Raw genomic sequence first — 21,942 nt, 5'->3', positions numbered from 1 at the left:
ATGATTGCTGAAGACTGTTTGTGTCCTTACGTGAAATGTTTTACTGTTGTGATCCAATCTATTAGTGAATCAGTGTTAGTGCTTGGGACAATCAGCTTATTTATTGGTGGAAACAAAAACCGGCATACACACCAGCCCTCCAGGACCAGAATTGCCCACCCAGGGGCTAATACATGGTCTGAATCTAAGGATGAGGATGGATTTTTATTTTTTCTCCAACATGGAATGCCAAATTGCATGTCTCAACATACACTTGTGTGTATGTGTGTATTGCAAGTTATGCAATGCCAACTGATACCAGACTGTGTGGCGCTAAACCACACATTAGAACAGAGCCTTAACACAATGAGCCACTCAGCTGCCCTGATGAGTAGAGGTTAACACACTTGGCTGCTGAGTGGCAGACTACTGGTTCAAATCCTTCATGTGGGGATTGTTGTGAGTGGAGACTCTCCACAAGTCCTTTAAACTGACAGCATTACTATAATGTGACACAGGATTTACAGGATAGAGGCTGCCCTGAATGAAAAGACTAGGTAGATAGATGATGCAGTCAGTCATTCTTATTTACATCTCTGATTCAGAAGCCTGCAGACCATTTCCCTGATAACCATACTGCCCGCTATCTATTTTAAACAATAAAGATGAAAACCTCTGTTGCAGTGCCATATTTCTTAGTAATGGCTACACCACTGTATGTTCATTTGCTTCCCGAAAGGAGAAGAGGAGTTTCATTCAATCACAGGGTAGCTAGTTTTTGTAATAACTTAAAATCAGCAACACATTCACACTCAAAAAAGCAGGTGAGGAGAGTCAACTCCAGAGACAAACAGACCCTGGACAAACTTTGGCTCTCTGAGGGTAAGACAACACTCGACCAATTATGTTTATACTCAGTTTATACAAAGGATCTTTACCATTTGGATGTGATAGATCCTAATGTACAGTATGCTGTCAGGACATTTCACCAGATTAGAACATAAATGTGCAAAAAAGATTATGTTTTTCACCGTGGAACAGTACATCCTCCCACAAACACTCTAGTATGCACACACCAATGATGTCAAGCTTTGGCTGCAAAGCATAGGAGAAGTGAGTACAGAAATAACGAACTTGTGTTCATCAGATATGAAACAATGAAGGTAAATGCTTACAATTCTTAGGGAATGCAGGTCTTTTATCACGGCAAGTGTTATAGAGCAGCCTTTTCTGAAATGGCAGAATCCCGTCTGTAATTTTTAGTTTGTTTGTTCAATAGATATCACTTAATTTTATGCAATGTAAAAAAAGGTAATGGTGAGTTATGAATACAGTCTGACTGTGCTGTGGGAGTTTCCACACTTCTACAGCACACGATGAATAGGTTCTTTGTGCCTTTTTAACTGCCAATCACCTGCCTTTTATCTCTTCAGTTGATGTTATCACCACTTAACAAATGCGTATGCATGAACAGACAATAACACATGAAAACATTATGTATTGCAACTAACATTTACTGAGCTCACAGTGTCATGAAAATCATGAATCTTTGTTATAAATCTACCTTATTTTGAAAATATTAATAAGTATAAATTCATAAATTTGAAATATCCTAAAAATGAAGTAAAATCATGATTGAATATAATTTTTGCATAAGTGAATGCAAAAACTTTTTTTCCCATAATATATTGGAAACATGATTTTTCTGTTTGTTTGTTTTTTCAATGGCTTATTAATTTTAAATGGCCTGAGAAATTACTCCATATATCAGTGCCAAATGGTTGGATTATACACAACTGTATAGATTCACTACTGCAATCCAAAGCTTTCAAATCAAATAAACAGTGTATACTACTAAACTTTTTCCGGTAATAGAGCAAGTCCTCGTCTCTTCATGTTTAGGAAATTATAATGTTGTTCGTCATCACACCACAAATCTACTCTGGTGACTCAGTACAACCAACATGTGCTCAGGAGCTTTATAAAGGCTATAGATTTAAGAGAAAAATTAACATGAATGAAAGGGCATGTGGAATGTCCAATTCTTGGGGTATAAGTGGAATACCACAATTCCCTAGCCCTGTGTAAATACAAATATAAAACTATGGTTTGAACTTTGCTGCTTGACTTGAGAGAGGAAATGAGCCCTTCATCTTGAATGGCACAGATTTGAATGCAGAAACTATCTTCAAATAGCTTCAGCTTCTAAACTCACATTAGTACACTTGCTTCCTTCGAGATCTTAACGTAGTGAAAACAAAGAGATGCATTCTGGACTGTCAGTGTGATATTTTTCCAACCGTTGCACAGCCAACACTACATGAAATGACTGCAATAATGACAAAGTAACAGCATTCAGATTATTTTATTAAGCATACGCTGACAGCTCCAGGACTATGGCACTCCAAGTCGGTTCATGAACAACTGAATGCTTCCAAAGAGACTGTGTCACTTACATAGCAATGGACTTAGCAGCCCTGAAACTGAATCAAAACAAACTAATAATGTGCACAACAGTTCCTTTGAGCAATGAAGCTAAATTAATACAAGGTGGTGAACGGGCAGTTGGCCCAGGTGACATCAGTTTTCATTGGAGAGAATACTGTAAATGTTGTTTGACATTGTGGAGGCCAGTACTGGGGATAAAATATAGCAAGTGAGTACAGCTGCATTACATTGGTCCTTGGTTAAGGGAATATCATTTAAAACCAACCAGAATTTACGATAACTGCAATCACTGTATTTTCTTTGAAGTTCTTGCCAAGCTCCAGATTCACTGATATTATCACAAAAGTGTATGCCTCTATTGACTCAAAATTATATACAATATATGACTTACATATGTGAATGTAAATCGTTAAATTAATGTGGCCTAGATGCAAAATAATTTAACATATTTACCTTAATTTATCTGAGTATGATATGGGTCTGTTAAACAGGCCGTGTCTTTGGGGGTACAGTAAGTTCTAGTACATTTGCTGAGTGCTGGGGTGTGTAAACAGTACTAGACTGAATCACGTTATGATACCATTAATTAAAATCATCCATACCAAAGTATGACTTGAGCTTTTACCCAGAGTTGTGCTCAATTTGTGATTGTGTGCACTGCTTTCATAGGCTGTTTACTCAGTCCTGCCCCATGATTGATCCAAAGTCAAGAGTAGCTGATCTTTGACTGCATTCGATACTGTGTCATCCTACCCTGTCCCCATGATTTTATGCTGTAATCTTGCCAGTTCGTGGAGAGCGAGAATTTTCCCCTCGCATGAGCAAAAATAAAATCTAGCAGCACCGTGGCACATTTGCAATACAGAATCCCCCTGCCATTTTCACAGGCCAGAACCATAATTTATTTTTATTTTTTTAAAACAGGATTGCCTAAGTATGACTTAAGAAAGTCTGCTCCTTGTCAGTCCTAGATTGACCTGCCTAAAGCAACATTTGAATGGCCGAAATCAGTTGGGATTCCATAAAAATGTTAGCAATTTAATAAATCATATGCCACAAATTCCATTTCTGAGATGATCTACTTCACCAGTAGAGTACATGCATTTGTATATATATCACATGTGAGTTACACCTGGACCCTGTTGATCACATGTGGAATTTGCTAATAATTATTTTTTCCTTAGAAATTCTAGAACAAAGAAATAATTCCAGAGGTCTCTGTTCCATGTTGTCGCATAGCGTTATCATTCTACAGTGCCATACTAGAAGCTAGTTTAAAAAGCCTGTTTAACATAAAGACCTTAGTGTTCCACACAAACTGGGACAATATCTTCAAAAACTTTTCACTGGAGGTTAGGCAATTTTACACCAGCTGAAATTAATTTTCTCAAAACCTGATCATACATTCCTGAAAAAAAAAATGGTTTAAATGCATAATTATACACTATCTAAGAAGATAAATGTGTCTTCTGGTTAATTTCTTTTGCTGCTTTTTAATATTTAGAATCTGCATTAAGGGATACACTCATTCATTATATTTCATGACCTTTAATACAAATCAAAGATAAGTACACAATAAGAAGAATATGGTGGCTAATGATACGTTATTAAACTCACTATAATACTTCTGTTATTGAGCAGCGCAGCTCAGCCGGAGATCATAATGCCTGCATTTCAGAATCTTCTGTCTGAAGGGTAGCCATTTCTAACAGCCACAGCCACAGCTTTCAGCAAGAAGAAAAACACATGGGAGTTGGAGTCTGTATTTCACAACCAGTCATGTTAAGTGGGGATTCTTTTTTTTCATTGGTTTGGTTTGGTAATGCCAACAGAACTTAAGAAAAACACAGTAAGTGCACAGACCCTGTGTTTCATCCACAAGACCACCCATGCATTCCTGAGCTAGGAAGTACTATACTCCATAGATAAGTGCAGTAGGCCCCTTGCTAACCCAACTGAGTACAACTTAACTGAAAAGTGTTATGATCTGGCTAATGGCATAATATCCTGTATTTTAAAATAATATACAGAAAAGCTCAGCGCTCTCCTGAGGATATTTTGAGGAGAATCTTTAAAAGGGAGTTTGCTCCACCAAAACCATTTCCTTATTTTAGGGTGACTTGCTTTCTCCCTCTCTGTTCTGACTCACACATTCTGTTGCCACTGACTGACAGATTTTTACATCTGTAAATCCTACGTTTCATCAACAGTGAGGAAAACGGTCCTCCAGATGAAAAGCTAGCTTTAAGCCTTGATCTGAGGAGTCTGACAACTCACAGAGGAGTCTCCTGTAAGGCCAGAAATGGCATCTGCCTATTGCTTAATCATATGTCATTAAATCAGAGCAGACAACGAACGAACTAGGCCTTACATGCAGATGTGAAATCATTCTTTAAAACTTAGGCCTGGATTCAGTCCACATTTGCCCATTTTTGCTTGTTTTGGGGGCTAGTCGCCTAAGCTTTCTCTTCAAAATATGAAACGCATGTTCAATTGGATTCAGAATAGATGATTTGGCCAGTCAAATTTTTCAGTTTTTTGTTGCTTTGGCAGCATGCTTGAGATCATTGTCATACTGTAGGATGAAGTGCTGTCCACTGAGTTGGGGGGCATTTGGTTGAACTTCAGCAGATAAGATGTTTCTGTACATAATTAATTCTGCTGCTGCTATCAGCAGTTACACCATTAATATATACAAGTGAGCCAGTACCTGCAGCAGCCATACATGCCCAAACCATAACACCACCACCACCATGTTTCCACCATGGGTGCTTTGGATTTTTGGCAGTTCCTTTTGGCCACCACACTTTGCTCCTGCCATCACTCAAACACAAGTCAATGAAGTGATTAAGACACAGATAGAAATTCCAGTGATACACACAACGGTACACTGAGAGGTTTTCTCAGTGACTTTGGGTAGTTCTCATCAGACACCAACATGAGAATGCCATTAAAGTGATGCTTAAAATCACATTGGCATGACACCACCAATAAATCTAATCTGGCCATAATGCAAACAGCAGGAGAGTGAAGAACAGTTATTTATATAGCAGTTCACATCATTTCTCTTTATCTCTGAAATAAGACCCTAATCCACAGGATACATTAGCCAGAAAGATCAAATAGGAAGCAGAAACTGTTTTTCCGTCTGCGAAGTTAAATCTATTTTAACCGGTAGGTCACTTAAGACTTCCATTCTCTTTTACAGTGATGACCTGGGGAATCAAAGCAGGAAATGAATGCAAGGCATTTCATATCCAACAGTTTTTCTTGGAATTTAACCTGGACATTGCTGTAAAAAGTATTTTAAGAAGTGCTGTGGGATCTTTAATGAGTGTATCAGGAGCTTTTAACACCTCATCAAAGGGTGTCACCTCCTACAACACAGTATCCCATCATTGTGCTGGGGCACTAGATTTTTATTTTGGTCCAAAAGAAAGCATGCCCCCTACTGGTTCAGGAATACCTCTTTCAGCAGCAACTTATTTTTCAAGGTCTTCTGTCCAAGTATCAAATCAGCCCACACCTGCTTAGCCTCAGCAGTTTGCCATGAGGAGGGGCAAGGATGATATGGCTGTTTTCGGGGAACAAAAGTTAAAAATGACATTCAGCCGTAGAGGTGGGCTAAACGGCCAAAATATAACTTCACAAATACATTTTTTTAGACATTTGAGCATGATACTTAAAGGTATTTTAACACGGTTAATATACTAATTAATCCTTTTAAATTGATGTGACACAGCAAGAGGCGTGGTCTTGGAAGGCAGATACTACCCTCGTGGACAGTCCCGCCCCTCGTTGTGAACTCCCGAACAATGTTGCTAATCAGCAGGGATGGGTATAAGAGAAGGTGCGGTAGAGTTAGTGGAAGAGGAAGAACTATGTGCGCTATCAGACTGGGAGTAGCACCTCCACCTGACCCTTCAACTCATCTCCTGACAATGTGGTCCAACGGAAGAAAACTACAGATTGGTTAGTTTAAGGGTTTAAAACTTTATTACTTTTGGCTGTTTGTGTACCTGCCTGGTGTTAGACAGAAACGTCAAGGCTGTCCAGTGTGAAGTAAAAAGGCTAAACTTAGAGCTAGGCTTTTGTTTTCCTTTTCTTTGTCTCACTGACCAATATTTCCAAAATAAAAGTCTCCGCATTTCTGTGCCAGAACCATACAGACTCTGAGAGTGTGTTGATCTGTTGCACCGCTCACACCCTCCTGAGTGACTGACATAGCGTTGGGTCACAAGGATAAAGAAAGGTTTTTTGCTAATGTGTCTTAAATTGTCATCAATTTTTCTGATTCTCTAAAAAAAATTAATCTGAGTTAAGTTAACCTAAGACCTTCGCTTGTATAACTAACATTATTCTTTGTAAAGATTGGGGGCGCATGACTTCAAAGGTGAGTGTACCTGCTAATATTGATTTATTCAATTCATTCATAGAGTGCAGTTTTGTTACTCATTGATACTGTGAGACTTCGATTACCATAGAATAATCAAAATGGTTATTAAAATACATGCTGTGTCATGTATAGAAGTGAGAGATCATAAATAATAATTTTTTTTTAAACTTAATGGAGAAAAGTGCTATACAGTTGGAATTTTAATTAATTATAATGACCAAGACGCATTGTTGTAACCTCCAACTGATTTAATCGCGCACAGACAAGCATGACCTCACAATAGTTTGCAAAGTGCACAGTGTGCAAAATACTGTCATCCCAATCAACTGAGAGCCCTCCCTTCCCTGGGTGATGCTAACTGTGTGCTGTCTTGTAGGGCTACCAGCCACAGTGAGCACTGGCACATACCACACCAGATACCAGACACCAGACCATAAGGCCCATCTATGCACTAGAACAGTGCCTTAACCAGACTAGCCACCCAGCAGCCATAACACTTTGCAGTCTTACTGTAATTTTAATTCAATATCATGACAAAATCCTGCACTACACTGATAAAAATATCCTGATATGAAAATGTTATCATAGCTGAAATTGTTAACTGTGAAGACCAAATCCTCACCATAGCAGTGCTGAATGGTCGGTAGCCGCACAGGGTGATGCATAATTTGTGGAAGTGTTGCTCATGCCTGTACCTGCATATCGTCTCTCTAGTGACCCCTGTTGGTCAATCAGGTGCCCATGATCTACCTGTCATCCTCTGACTCTTGTCTGTACAAGCTTGGCTTGTGGGCAGTGGTGTAAAAAAAAACAAAAATAAAAAAAACATCTGGTAATATCATGCTTCAGAGAAGAGTGTGTGCTTATCTATGCCTTCCTGCATTGGCTGTGGAGACCCCAGCATGAGAATGACTGTAAATGCATTCTAAACTGGGAGAAAATTGGGTAAAAATCATACAATTTTTTGTTTAAACTGTAGCCTGTACGCTACAGTAGTAACCTGTGAAGCACTGTCTGACAAATTTTTTTTGTAAATCCTGCTATAACTGACTGTACTCTTAGAAGGAAAGTACAAGCACAGAAAATAAGCTTCCTTACAAGCTGGGTAATATAGGTTTGCATGAAACACTGCACGTAACCACAGTACTTGAGTTTTGATGACTGGAAGCAGACTGACAGTGATGTTTACAATTGCCTAGCAACCCAGTATCCTGCCTGAACTAGCTTGATCGAGACATGGGGAGATTCACAAAGACCACTAATTACCGTAGGATTTGGAGGTGTATTTTTGACAGAAATTAATTTCTGGAATTCAGAAGCGCAAACATTGGAGAAAAAAAAGTGGGTGGACAAAAAAAGAATGTAGAAAAGGGCAAATGACTGTCAGAGGCCTGCCCATTGTTAACCCTAACCCCTCGCCTATTCTTACCTCCACCACCACCACTCCCCAACCTGTTAGCTCATGTTAACATTAAACAAATGTCAAACAAAGCTAACAACGTGAACATCAGAGCTTGCATTCAACAAAGAATAGTCAACCAAAGGAATAACTTAAAAATTGAATTAGGAACTGGACTCAGGGAAGCAGCAGCATAAAGAGGTTCACACAATATATTATTTTACAAAATTCCTACTGTGTCATTCAACACTGGCCAAAAATGACCTTTGGAGGCTGCAGTACTTCAACACCCTGAGCCTGTGGGAAAAGTGTGCTAGCCAAAAGCAGGAGCGGTTTGTCAAGCAGGGAGTCTGGGACAGTCAGAAGAGACAGGCCGTCTGGTTTACCAGAGCGGTGTGGGAAGTCTCCACCTTGCTGTTTTGGCGAGCAATGGTGGCGTCGGGTTGTCACCAGATACCTGTGATGATAGACTGCATTCTGGCACCCCCCACACAATCTCTCATAAACATCCGCCCGCATTCTATGGAATCATGGAAACAAACCAATTGATGGTCTCATGGTGGCATTTGCATACACTGCATGTATTTGAATATATTGCGCAATAAATAAAGACTCAAAAGTAGAAAAAACTGTTTTTTTTGTAAACTCATATCTTGGTGTGATCTTGCTGTTTCATATTCTTCCATTTCCATTTTTTTAATGGAGGAATAAGAGAAATTCCATTTTACCTGCAGTTCATGAAACATGTTCATGAGTTTATGTCTTAAACAGATAAACACAACTACCTCATTTTGTCCCTGTCCCCAGACTATATATGAGCATTTCAAGAAGCTAACAGAGTGCTCTGGTTAGATTTTGACCAAATGCCACCACCAGGAAAGCAGCCAAGTGGGAGGTGGAGTAGGAGAGCAGTAATGCGTCTGGTAGAGCAAATTTAGAAATGGCTAATTGGTCTTCAGTGAGTGAAACGTCAGTGGTTACGATCAATACGGTTCTGGACAAGCCAGACAGTGACTTCATGTGGTGAGTCAAGCTTTATTTGCAGTGGTAAATTTTTGAAATAGCTTCGTTACATAAACATCTGAATTTATCATTTATTTAGAAATGGTAAAAAAATTCTGCCCTTTACAAACCAAATCCACCAGATGTGTAGAACTACTAGCAGTGACACAGACCAGGACTGGTTTAGACAACATTACGTGACGTGGTGTCACTTGAGGACATCTGAAGAAAAGAGGGAGCATGCCTGGGGTCACCTGTATAAAGAGACCTGGCTAATGTGGCACATGGAACACTATCAGTGCAATAATGCGTGTCCTGGTGTGGAATCTAAGACTGAGCAATCCAACTGAGTCAGGAGATCCCATGGTACAACATGTAATTGACCTTAAGATAGCCCGGGGGGGGGGGGGGGGGGGGGGGGGGGGGGGGGGGGGGGGGGGGGGTGCGGGGTTTACCTGGGTTTCTGCTACAAAAGAGTGACTCCTCTAGGGCACCTGCAGTTTCACAGGGCAAACTATGGTTGAAGTGTTTTTGAATGTATAAAAGGTCAGCTCAAAGAGCAGGAGTCGGATCTCAGATTTCGAGCTATGGAGGAAAAGCAGGAGCCGGTTCAAGAACCAAGGGCCCCGCAAGAACTGTTCAAATGGTAAGCTTTTGATATGTAACTTTGATATCTAATCTAATTTTGGTAGTCATGCTTGAAATCTTGCTTGCTCGTTCATTATACTCTGTGGTCTCAAATGCTAAATCACAAAAAAGCAGCCATTACCTCTTCTTAGCAGAAGATGACCAAGGGCGGATTTATGCAAAAAATATTCTGTAAAAGAGAGTTCATAATACCAGCACGCAAGCATCATGTCACACTGCACAATCAACGTCAATACTAGGTAAATACCAATTTCTAAGATATGGGACCTTTTATATAACTGAAACAACTTCTTAAAATAGTTCAAATACATATTTATAAAAATACATTTTTGATGTGCAAATTTTTGAGACTGAGTGTTCCTAATTGGGGAATAAATGGTTTGCTTAAAATATAACTTCTAAAAAATACATATGCAAGTCCCACCAGTGCATGTCACAAATCTGCATGCAGATTTTTATAGCTGCAATCAGAAAACCAAACTGCACAGCAACGAGAAGGTGGACTGACTGCGGTATGGGGCACACGTCCATGAATGCAAGTCATCTTAAAGCAGAGATCAAGCATGAACACAGTCATTTCTGCGTTGCGTGTCCTAAAGCGATACAGCGGGAAGTCCTATTTCCCATTTCCCACACCAGTAAATCAGAGAGCATAACTTTCCTTTGCAGAGTTACAGTTTTTTTTGCTCTGTGAATGATTTGCGGTGTAAAGCATCTATACTCACTAGTTCACTAGTGTGAATCATTCCGTCTCCCTTTCTCAGTTAATGAGAGGGTTCCTATTAAGACACATGTAAGCTATTAGCCCTCATGATAAAGTGTAGTTCAGTGTCCAGCACTATTTATGTGTCAGGATGGATAGAGGAGAAGAAAGTGGCAATTTCCCAGACCCCGGCAGTGTAAATATTTAAAGAAAGAATGCGGCAACTTGATTAGCAGAGAGGGCTTTTAATGCTTCCTTCGGATTAGAGCATTCTGGGTGGTTTTCCACACCCCACAGTCCCCTTTTACAATACCATTACCACACAAGATGGATGAGACGACATTTTCCATCGATTGGAGGACGAGGAGAGGAAACCAAAGGTTGCCAAGACGTGCTGCAGATCGTTTTTCACTGAGGGAGTGCAGAATCTGCATACAACCCCTTGGAAAAATGCAGATTTCTCGTCCTGTAAAATCAAAACGAGAAGGCCTCCATTATATAGAAATGCCTTTCCCAGGACAAGGTAGATTCATGCTGGCTATCAGAGTGCTAATGCATTCAGTGACAGCCTCTCTACTAGGAGACCTTGGTACTAGCAGACCTTAAGTTATCGTAACAGCAGGGAGCCCAGCCTCAGTCCTCCAACACTTGTCCACAATCCATCACCCTTCCCATGCTATGGTCCTGGGATTCCAGTCCATCTACTCAGCTCTGATCAGAACACCATCTATGTTGGTTCTATATTGTGTTACCAACCATTCTGTAGTAAGGAGCCACCCTTACAACAGAAGGGTAGGGCAGGGAAAAAACATGAGATTCACTGGAATCTTTGTAAAAGCTTGAGTATCAGCTCTGCCCCATCGACCTAGGCCATTTTCACAATGATCTAATCATGCCACAGTGTTGTGTTCAAATTCCCATTCAAACATGCAGCACGCACAAAACACATTCCAGATTAGACTTCTGGAAAATTCCACCAGCAGTGCTCACAGGCAATGGATAGCTCCTATAGACAGCTAAATAATTGTAGTTAATTACTCCAGTTAGAATAAAATGTATTTATTGGTTATTATTAATTTATGGAGTACCATTTTTATATTATGTCAGTGCAACATCATCAAAAGAACTGAATATATCACAGAAAATAGAAAATTGAAAGAAACACAAAAATACCAGAAGCTAATGTGCTTGATAATGGAATTCGCGCTCTGGACAATGTTGTTTGACAGCATGAAAGCAAAGTGATAAGATACAGTAAACAGTTTAAAATTCCTATTCCCAAAGACTGCACATATAGTCTGCTCCAAGAGTAAAGGACATGGGGAGCCCACAAGGCAGCCGAAGGGTCCTCGCGCTCTTGGTGCTATTGAAAACATTTAATTTAATCTGTGCCACAGAAGTCTGCTCAAACACAATACTGCCAGGATCTAAAGGTAAAAACAACTTTTTTTTATTTGAATAGCATGATTTTTTAATGCTATATAGTACCTTTCTTCTTCCACAGTATGTAAGCCAAATTAAAATACGATACTAATTGTTTACAATTTTTTCGGCAGACACTAATGAACTACAATATTTGTGAAAAATTAATTTTAGAGCTAAGTATTAGGGGAGGCTATTGTATTAAGTGTTCATGCCACACTGTGATGCTATTAAACATTGTATATTTCATTATTCAGCCTAGTTGACATATTAAAACCAGAACTGACAAGGGAAGTACAAGTAATGCACAGTGGCATGTAGCACTTTAGAGGCTGTTTAATGAGATAATAGTCCATGCCCCGGTTCTAATTTTTACTGAAAATGGTAGCTTGTCTCATAACACAGCTCCTGCTGTTAAACAAACAAAAACCATGTGTAAAATTGATGCCGCGTTTGTCAGGGCGTCGTGAAATTCCCAAGCAGTGGGCGATTCTGCGGTATTAATACATTGGTGCCTGCAGTTTAAACTCAAACAGAACTGCTCTGGTTGACTGGAGGAGGAAATGACAACACCGGGTTTTCACAAAATTTGTGCAACTTCTGCTGGGAATAGAGAGATGAATAATTCTAAGAATCACTGGCAAACCAACTCCCCCTTTCAGTTTTCACGCTTTTTCAAACACCTAATGCCGCTGCCGCTGAACCAGCATCTTTGTTTGTTCAGCTGCTAGGCGATAAAGCCGCTTATTTAGTTAAGAGAAGTCCAGGCTAGCGCTGTCCATATGGACTCAGCATGACGGGAAAGTCTGGACCATTGTCTCTTTTGCCAACAGGCGATCAAGGTGAGAGGGGAGATGACGGGGACCAAGGAAGGCTGGGGAAGGCAGGCCCACCAGGACTAAGAGGTTAATATGCTGGATTGTAAATGTACATCGTCCATAGGTTTAAAAAAAAAAATCTGTTATCGAATAGTTTAGTATTTAGTTGAGGCCTAAATACATGGGGCCTCATTCTCAAAACTTCTCTCAAATTATTCTTACTTTTGTTCTTAATAAAGGTTCTTACGAAAAACCAAAGTGGGGTTCATGAAACATGCACAAATCTTCCGTTTTTTGCGTATTCCGAGTGTCAGAAGATGAACGGCAGCTGTTAGTAAATTGAATGCTGCGCCTGTTCATGTTGATTTGCATAAGGAAACACTCCAACAATCTCGTAATGCTGCCTTCAGGGTTGTGTGCAATTAAATATTAATATAATTGTATTGAAAAACAACTACTTGATAACTGCTTAAAATGATTTAACCTGAATAATAAAGCATTATAAATAAAAACATTTTATGCGTATGCCTTTACACCCGTTTCCAAACAAGTAAATTTTGATCTTACCAAATAGCAAATTCTGATAAAAAATAATTAAAAAATATGAATGCTGAAATTCTCATGGAAACATTCATAAGCACAGTTAACTATCAAAACGGTTAGTACCCATTTCTCGTGAATGAGGCCCATGTTTGAAGTGGGGTTACGTGTTATTAGATTAGTTGTCAGATTAAGGCTAGGTCATGTAGGTAGGCTACAGGATGCTGAAAATGGGCATTTGCAGAAACAGACAGCGAATATTGTAAAGGCTGAGTTCATATGCACATGGTTCTTAAGTAGTTGAACTCACTATTATAACATTGGAGAGCAGTACTTCCATGGTAATATGTGTAATGGTACTGTGGAAATGACCCAATGCATGACACAGAATAGAATATTAACTTTTAAATTTTAAAAGACGATGTTCATTTTCATAGTCCATAGCCTATACACTGCGGCGGATTTATTCATTTAAAGTGTAAATGTGGGAGGTTTCATAATTTAATCTGCAACTACATTCTGAAAAGGCCGATCAGGAAAACTTGGCTACTGTATTAGTCTTCACCATTTAATCGTGAAACAATCGTTTACTGTGCCCCTGTTCCGACGCTAATTGGACACAGGCTGAGACCAAAGTTAGCACGGCACAGACGGTACCACGGGCTTTTCCTTAAGGGGAGTCAGCTGCGGAAGCAGACTCGCTAATTGCCGCTGTATTTGGCTGAGTGAGCTCACAAGTCAGAACTGCCGTTGTTTCTGACAACACCTTCCAGGCAACAGTTTTGTTTTACGGTTTACACTTTCCGTACGACTGGTTCACTCCTCTCAGCGAGGCGCCTTCATTCACAAACACAGGCTTCTTTCGTCTGACCTGGGAGCTGTGGGGAATATTTAATGTTTGTTTGGCTGGGAACAAAAACAGCAACAGTAAACAAAAGTTATCTACTTACCAGTGAACTGCGCTGGCTTTTTTTCCAAGTGCGTCAAGAAGAGACAAATGGCAGATGGTTCAGTCCAACTGTAAACATATATTTGCATACAGTAGCCGACCCAGTGCTGCCAGGTCCGCGGTTGGGATTTTAAGATGAACTAGTGGTTTAAAAAAATCTATGCCACAGGTTGCGGTTCCTTCGCTAGTTTTTAAAATATACCGCAGGTACCATACATACACACGGCATGGTGAAAAAATGAAGTAAAAGCAAAAAAAGTTTCAGTTTGAGAAAATTAAAGTTTTGCCATTCAGAACCCCCCCCCCCCCCCCCCCCCCCCCCCAATTCTACCAGTCTGTTTACTCTGTGCAGTCAAGTTGTTCTGTCTGCTATGAAGGGGTGATTTCTGGGAATATGCAATAGCCTACCTTTCAATGGCTGCCTAGTAGTGTGGTGCTTGACTGTTAACTGTAGGTTATATCCTCTAGCTGTCCGTGACATTTCTCTGTCTTTTCTGAAGTTCAGGCCATAGCATGGCAGGCAGGACTGTCCAGTTTCTCTATAATACTGAAATTGCAAGTCAATTTCTCCTGAACCTTTTCAGCTACTCAACATCAGTAAGTTAATGTAAAACTGAAGTTAAAGGAGAATTTCACTTTATAACACTTCTGGGGTCATTTTCACACCTACCCGGGCTTTTGTGTGCACCCCAGACAGTTTTTAGGTTGCTTCCTTCAAGTAGTTTTTAGGTTGTCTGATGATGAAGGAGATTTTGTTTTTGATCATGGGATTACACTTGGACAACTCAATAATAACGTTACTGATGGGGAGTCAAATCAATGGATGGTGGCAACCCTATAACAGCCAGAAAGCTGTCTGTTACCGTAGACATTCTATGTATCACAGAGAGACGCGATAGCCAGCCCGCTTAGTACCTACCCGCTTAGTACCTACCTCGACCAACAATGGGAAAATGGTGGGTACAGCTCCAGGTTTCAGACGGTCGCCTTGGTAGGCCTAGTTGGTGGCTGCAAAGTGGTCCTCGTTTGCGAACTTCTTCGGCTGTTATGTTGTGGTGTCTGATTACATCCAGCCATGTCTGGTACAAAGTTGCATCGCTTAGAAAACTATGAAAATGTGTTTTCAAGGCGGGTTTAACGGGGACATTATAATAACTGAGTACAATGCACCTCATTATTACACCGATATCGCATCAAACAAAAGCTAGCAGACGTCAGTTTGTTCGATTTCAACGCTAAGTTAACGGAATGTTTTGCTTCGCTTCTTCTCGATTTTGCGCGAAACGAAATCGAAGAAGAAGAAAAAAACCGAAAACCGTACTACTATGTGGACTTCCGCTAAAAAAGGTCTTTGTTTCTAACATTAGACATTTAAAATTAAATAACTAATCTAAAAATGAAGTTCGACACATTCATTAGAAGGACAACATCAGTCATGAGAAGCAGGGACGTGTGTTTACAATGAGTCTAATATGGAGTTTGACGGGCTTCTATTTGATGGGGGAGGGGGTGTGGTTGCTCACACGGGCATCAAATATCTAAATATTGAAGCAAGCAACCTAAAAACTGTCAGGGGTGCACACAAAAGCCCGGGTAGGTGTGAAAATGACCCCAGAAGTGTTGTAAAGTGAAATTCCAATGCACTATACTGTAGTTAGCTGCTACCACTGCCGGTACAATCACCACTCACATCAGCTAGCTCATTCTGTTAAAGAAGTATATAAAATTTTCTGAAATGCTAAAAGTGTAGTTTCAGAATAGTAAATTCTGAATTCTAATAAATCGGTCATACTAGCCTTGCCAAACTAATTAGATTTTTGGTGCATGGGTAGCCAAAGTGGGACCACACACTCACATGACTTTAAAATAGACACATCCCAGTATGTATTACTATGGATAATTGTTGCTTTTAAAACTGAAATTTTAACTCAGATTTTTAACTCAGTCTGGTTCATATATATATATATATATTTTTTTTTTGAACATGCATGCTATTTGACAGCATAAAAGTAACTATCCAATGGTCTTTCATAATTTAATTCGTTCTGCAAATTGCATACAGCTGAATATTATTCATCATACAGTGCTGGGGATGAGGTTTTCATAAATATAATAAATATTAATGAAGACATAAATAATGCACCACACACTTATTTTAGGTGTATTAATGTGCTCGCTTGTCAATATATTACCCCACTTCAAAATAGTATTGTGCATGTTATTATTCAAATTTTTGAATAACAACATTCAATAATGAATGACTGAACCTACTTTGCAGGATGGATGCAGACCTCAGCGTTTGTGTCGTGTGAACAAATGTAAACCTCACATGTATTTTAAATGAAAACTGAATGATAGTAAGATAATGTAAAATTATCCAGTGGAGCATCAGACAAAGTCACTGGTGTTTCAAAAACCTGCCCTTTACTTTGACAGTGTTTTTTCATTCACAAGGACACATCTTCTCCTTGCAGGATCGCGAGGGGAACTCGGGAGTCAGGGCGACATGGGACAGGTGGGGAAGGTTGGCCCTGCTGGAGCAAAAGGTACCGGCAACTTTGGGGAGACATCTTAAGTGGTGCTTGCATTAATATTTCTACTTCAGGATGGCGCGTATTCATAAAAACATATTTATTACAGAGTTGTTTTATGATGACTCTGTTTCAGTCGTGTTACAATCAATGTTTTCTCTGTACACGTGTTCATCTACCGTTACCTTGAGCACTGTGTTGTAGACCGCTATGATAAGAGCTTCTAAATAAAAATAAATATAAGGGTTTCCATAGTAGGATCCTGACTGACCTATCCAGCTGAGGTACTCAGTAAGGGATTCAGGGAGATATGCTCTACAGACTGGATTTGATCATTACCATGCCAGTACCATTTGTGGGCCAGAGTACTGCAGGATAAACCTGATTGGCCATTACATTGCCCAGAGAAGCTGTGTGCACCCTGCTTAATTGATAGTGGATGGGACAGGCCTACCGTTAAGACTGGGTATTTTAAATAATTAGAACAGGATGTTATAAGAAATATATTGTTGAAAAGAATAATATCAAGAAAAGTGTTAAAGAAATCTGCTATTGGTTAATTTTGGTTGTTTGTTAATGGATCTATTAGTGCAGCCTGCAGACAAAAAAAAATGTGTCTGTGAGATAGCAACTGGAAGGATGTGTGAGTCAATGAGCTGGATAGATGTGGCTGGATTGTTGTACCAACTGACAAATCACCCATATAGCCATTTTGACAATTACAATATTAAAGGCCTCCCAAGCTCACAAGCCAAACTATTGTAAACCACTCTTTTCGTTTGACCAGAAATGTCAGTGAGTTGCTTGCTGTCATGGTAATTTAGCTTAAATAGGACACTGAATTCTGAGTCCAGGAAGCTATCAGAGTTAGCCGGATACCTTGTATTAACTCTGCATCTCTACCTTTTCATCAACATTGCTGAGGTCCTCTGATTGTATGGGGGAGGCAGGAAGGTCTTTAATGTGCATGTTTACTCGACTAAACCATGTCCATGTGGTGCTTGCGAGGCCATTGCTGAAGCCATATGTAAGTGAGTAGGGTGGCATGCCTGATTAACAACACAATATGACCTGTAATCTAATGCTGTGATGGGAACTTTCAATGGACCGGAATTAGCCACACACATTTAAGCTGTGTGCACATTATGAGTCATCAGAAAGCATAATATTATTTTAAAGGACAAATGACATTTCAAAACAATGTTATGTCGTTAAAAAGTAAGGGAATGAATGTTGTCTCAAAAAGGAGCAATTACATTTTTAACAAATTGGAAACCATGTTACAAATGACAATAATCATAAATGAAAGTCATTTATCCAAAAAAGGCCCATGAATTATTATTTGTTCAAAAGTTCCACTTGTACATTTTTTCAGGAGACAGAGGATTAGAGGGTGCTGATGGACCCGGTGGACTCAAAGGAAAACCTGGTACAGTATTAGAAAATATCAATCCAATACAAACCGGTAATTTATATTTTATTCTCTGCCTAGCTAAATGCAAAACTGTATGAATATTCCTGGAAAGCTTGTATCATGAGATGTCCACACTGACAGGCTCGACATGCGACTGTGGAAGGTACCGGAAATTTGTCGGACAGCTGGATATCAACATTAGCAAGCTGAAGAATGCAGTTAAGTTCATGAAGAATGGTAAGGACCTCCACACTTGCCCTCCAGGAGAACTGAGTCTGAAATGTGTGTCTGAAATACGTTTACAAACAGGGGGCGCTGCCAGGGACTTTGGGCCCCATGAAAAGATCTCACATTGGGTCACAACACCCCAGGAACCACCCCCCCCCCCCCCCATACCTGCCCTGGTTACAGCATCTGCGCTTCTAACTGAAAATTCCAAAAGAAATAATATTTTTTATAATATTCAGAACAAATTTGCCCTTTCCTATGATTGCACATTTTTTGCTATTATGTGGAATCAGGGATTGTCACATTCAACTTGTGTCAAAAGAGTTTGAATATTTGCATATAATTTGCCCTCCGTCTGTGCCAACACACTGGTTTCCCCTTGGTGTACTTCCACCACACTTATAGAACATTAACCCACCTGCTAATCAGAAATGCAAACTCCTTGCAAATAATAGTGCGACTTCCTGTGAGCACCTCCAAATACAACAATAATCCGTTGGTTCCAAGTCATACTAAATGATTAGAGGCTCTGATAGAGTCTGGCCATTTGTTTAAAGCAGTAATCTTGTTGGCCCAATATCTCTTCTCTAGAGGAGGAAATGTCAAACAACAACTGAAGGCCCAGCAACAATCGTGACAAATCTTGATCACAAACAATCAGGCTCTGTGTGGATAACAAGGATGTCCTTTGGGAATGAGAGTTTCCTGGAGCCACAGTTTAATCTCAGAGCATTGAACAAGTACCATATGACACCTCATGTAGAATACAAAGTAAGGTCAGAACAGGAGAAAGATTGCTTAGACGCAAAGACAGATAAACCTATTTACACATAGATCTTGCATTAAATATATTTCATTCTGGTCTCCTCCTTTACTTGGTATTCTGTATCTTTCAAGTTATTTTAGGCATCAAAGAGACAGAGGAGAAGTTCTACCTGATAGTGAAGGAGGCTCGGAAGTTCAAAGAGGCCCAGATGAACTGCAAGCTCAGGGGAGGTGCCTTAGCCGCCCCCGAAACAGAGGACACCAACTCCCTGATCGGCAAATACGTTGCCCAGGCCGGCCTCACCCATGTGTTCATCGGGCAGCACGGTCAAGGTCAGGAGGGCGCGGACCTAGATGACTCTCAGCCGCAGAACTACACGGCCTGGGCCCCGGGCGAGCCTAAGGAACCTCCCACCAAAGATGGCTGCGTGCAGATGAGCAGCACGGGGGCCTGGAGCCAGTCGGAGTGTGACGTCACCATGTTCTACGTCTGTGAGTTCCTAAAGAGGAAGAGGGGTCCTCCCAGCGTACTGTGAGGTCATCGCACAACAGCACGTACTGTTACTACAGGTGACAGTGTGGTGCATTAGTTAGCGGACTTCAGCGGTACCCAAAAGCAGAGTGGTGGGGCCATTGTCGTTTCTCCCTTTTCAGAGAGGAAAACCTAATTTTTTGAGTAAATACCCAACCGTATAATCAAATAGCATTTAGAATAGAAGCGATTTTAAGGCAAGGGTGTCTAATAATGAAAAAATGTCCCTAAAAATATACACGCATTGTGATGGTAGGAACTAGTGAGGCAGAATTGCAACATATAAATGAAATGTGCTATACTGTGCTATATTGTCCGAGACATGCCTGTACCCCTTACTACATGGTTGGTGAATATTACAGTTTTTGAAAAAGCATAACATGGTGTGTTGTGTATGCTAAAAACAGTATTCCACATTTGCAAAATTTTGTTTTATTGATTTGATACTCATTGGCATTCTGAATGGCAAAATCTGTACTGGGTAAAATTCAATAAAAAGGTCATACTGAACCCAAGACAGACTTACATGCACTCGACCGTTAGACTTGCTTTGTAGCTCTTTGATCTGAAACCAAAAAACGTTAAAAGAAAATGTATCTGGCACCGCCACCTAGTGGACGAAATTATGCCCTACATAATTTCCCAGAATAGGTGGATAATAGTTCTTGAGGACCAAAAACAGGGAAAAGGGAGTAGAAATGGAACAGAAGAAACAAAGAAAATAAGAGCACATGCAAGGACTCATGGATGCATGTGCATGTGTGCACACAGATGCATATACATTCTCCCAGCACCCTCTTTCAAATATAAAGCTTGAATGCCACACTTCTGTTTTCATTTCATGATTCAACAGTTGATTGGCAATGAAAGGTGAAAAATCCATGGTTGTTGTTTAAATGCAGCCATAGAAAATCCAGCCGTTTCTTTTCACAAGCATTTCTTGTGTCCAACTCAAGGGTGGGCCAGGCTCAATTAACCCTTAACCACTGAAATCCTTTTAACCTCACAAGCTACACACATGGGTAAAAAGCGGTTATAAAAATAAATTGTAATAAGGATTTTACAAGTGTTAACATGCTATTAAGTCCTAATGACTTGCACCAGCCTGCTCCATATTCTCCATACCCTACAGAACAACATTTGGGATTGTGTAATGCATTTATTCTGTCCTATAATCTATTGTCCTCTACTTTGGGACACATATTTGGCATATGCATTAGTGTGATATATATGCAAAGTGGAACGGTGACATTTAAACTGGCCTGGGAAATGTCCCTTTGGACTGATGTGTAGTGAAGTGTTGCAATGTGTGAAACTCGGATTAAAGGTTCATATTAAAAGGTACATTATGAAACAACATATTATAAAACACCATTCAATAAGGAATTGATGTAACAACCAAGGAGATCTTGGTCATAAGTTAAACATTTATTAAATAGAACTGGCTTTTTTGTTAAATAATTATTTCCTCATTTCATTCTGTCACTTACAATCCAGTATGTACTAAGGCCATTTAACCCTGTGAGACCCCAGACAGTGATACAATTGAAAAGAAATGTAACCCTTAAAACCTTGTTGTATGACGCCTCTGATGACGAATATGTTGAAAAATGAGAATTTTTATGTTTTGGAGAAAATTTCTCAACATGTTGAAAAAATTGGGCTTCAGTGGTATCAGAAATGGTCAATATGCTTTCCAGTAAGAATACTCAAAGACACTCAAAGTTGTGCTAGTTTTAAAACTATTTAGTTGTGTTGATAACAAGAAACACATGCTGAACTTTTATTCTTATTTTACTCTTTAACTCCTCAAATAATCATATTGTCTCTCTTCATATGACTCCATGTCTCCCTATTCAGTGTGATACAGAAGTGTTTTTTATTATCTGTATAACAGAGGCATACAACACATTTGTAGGTATTATTTGTATATCCCATGCTGCAATGTCCTCATATTGTATTCAATGGGCAGTATCTGACCTCATGCTGAGTTCTATGTTGTCTCGCATGCCAGCACGCACGAGTCTGTGAGACTATTGTTCTCAACACAGAATGGTGACACAATAATAAGATATTCATTGGAGCACATGAGATATGTAGGGCAATAGGGCTATGATTCTTGATTGGCAGGTAGGGGGAAGGTAAGTGGTCTAGTGCCTGGCCAACTG

General features: G+C 39.8%; 2 protein-coding genes across 2 annotated transcripts in view; one reads left to right on the top strand and one right to left on the bottom strand.

Annotated features, from left to right (window-relative positions):
• Positions 1-21,942, bottom strand: part of LOC118235692 (tumor necrosis factor receptor superfamily member 11B-like) — a 113,076-nt gene that overhangs the window by 36,103 nt on the left and 55,031 nt on the right. The window lies entirely within an intron of this gene.
• Positions 11,865-20,302, top strand: colec10 (collectin sub-family member 10 (C-type lectin)). Its single transcript, XM_035434009.1, has 6 exons — positions 11,865-12,008; positions 12,831-12,902; positions 16,779-16,850; positions 18,211-18,264; positions 18,391-18,486; positions 19,375-20,302. Exons 1-6 carry the CDS (start codon positions 11,894-11,896, stop codon positions 19,776-19,778), a joined length of 813 nt encoding a protein of 270 aa, XP_035289900.1. The 5' UTR covers positions 11,865-11,893; the 3' UTR covers positions 19,779-20,302.

Source organism: Anguilla anguilla, chromosome 1, assembly GCF_013347855.1.
Source record: "Anguilla anguilla isolate fAngAng1 chromosome 1, fAngAng1.pri, whole genome shotgun sequence".
NCBI classification, from domain to species: domain Eukaryota; kingdom Metazoa; phylum Chordata; class Actinopteri; order Anguilliformes; family Anguillidae; genus Anguilla; species Anguilla anguilla.
Note: the sequence above shows the minus strand (reverse complement) of the source record. Positions and strands in the feature narration are given on the sequence as shown.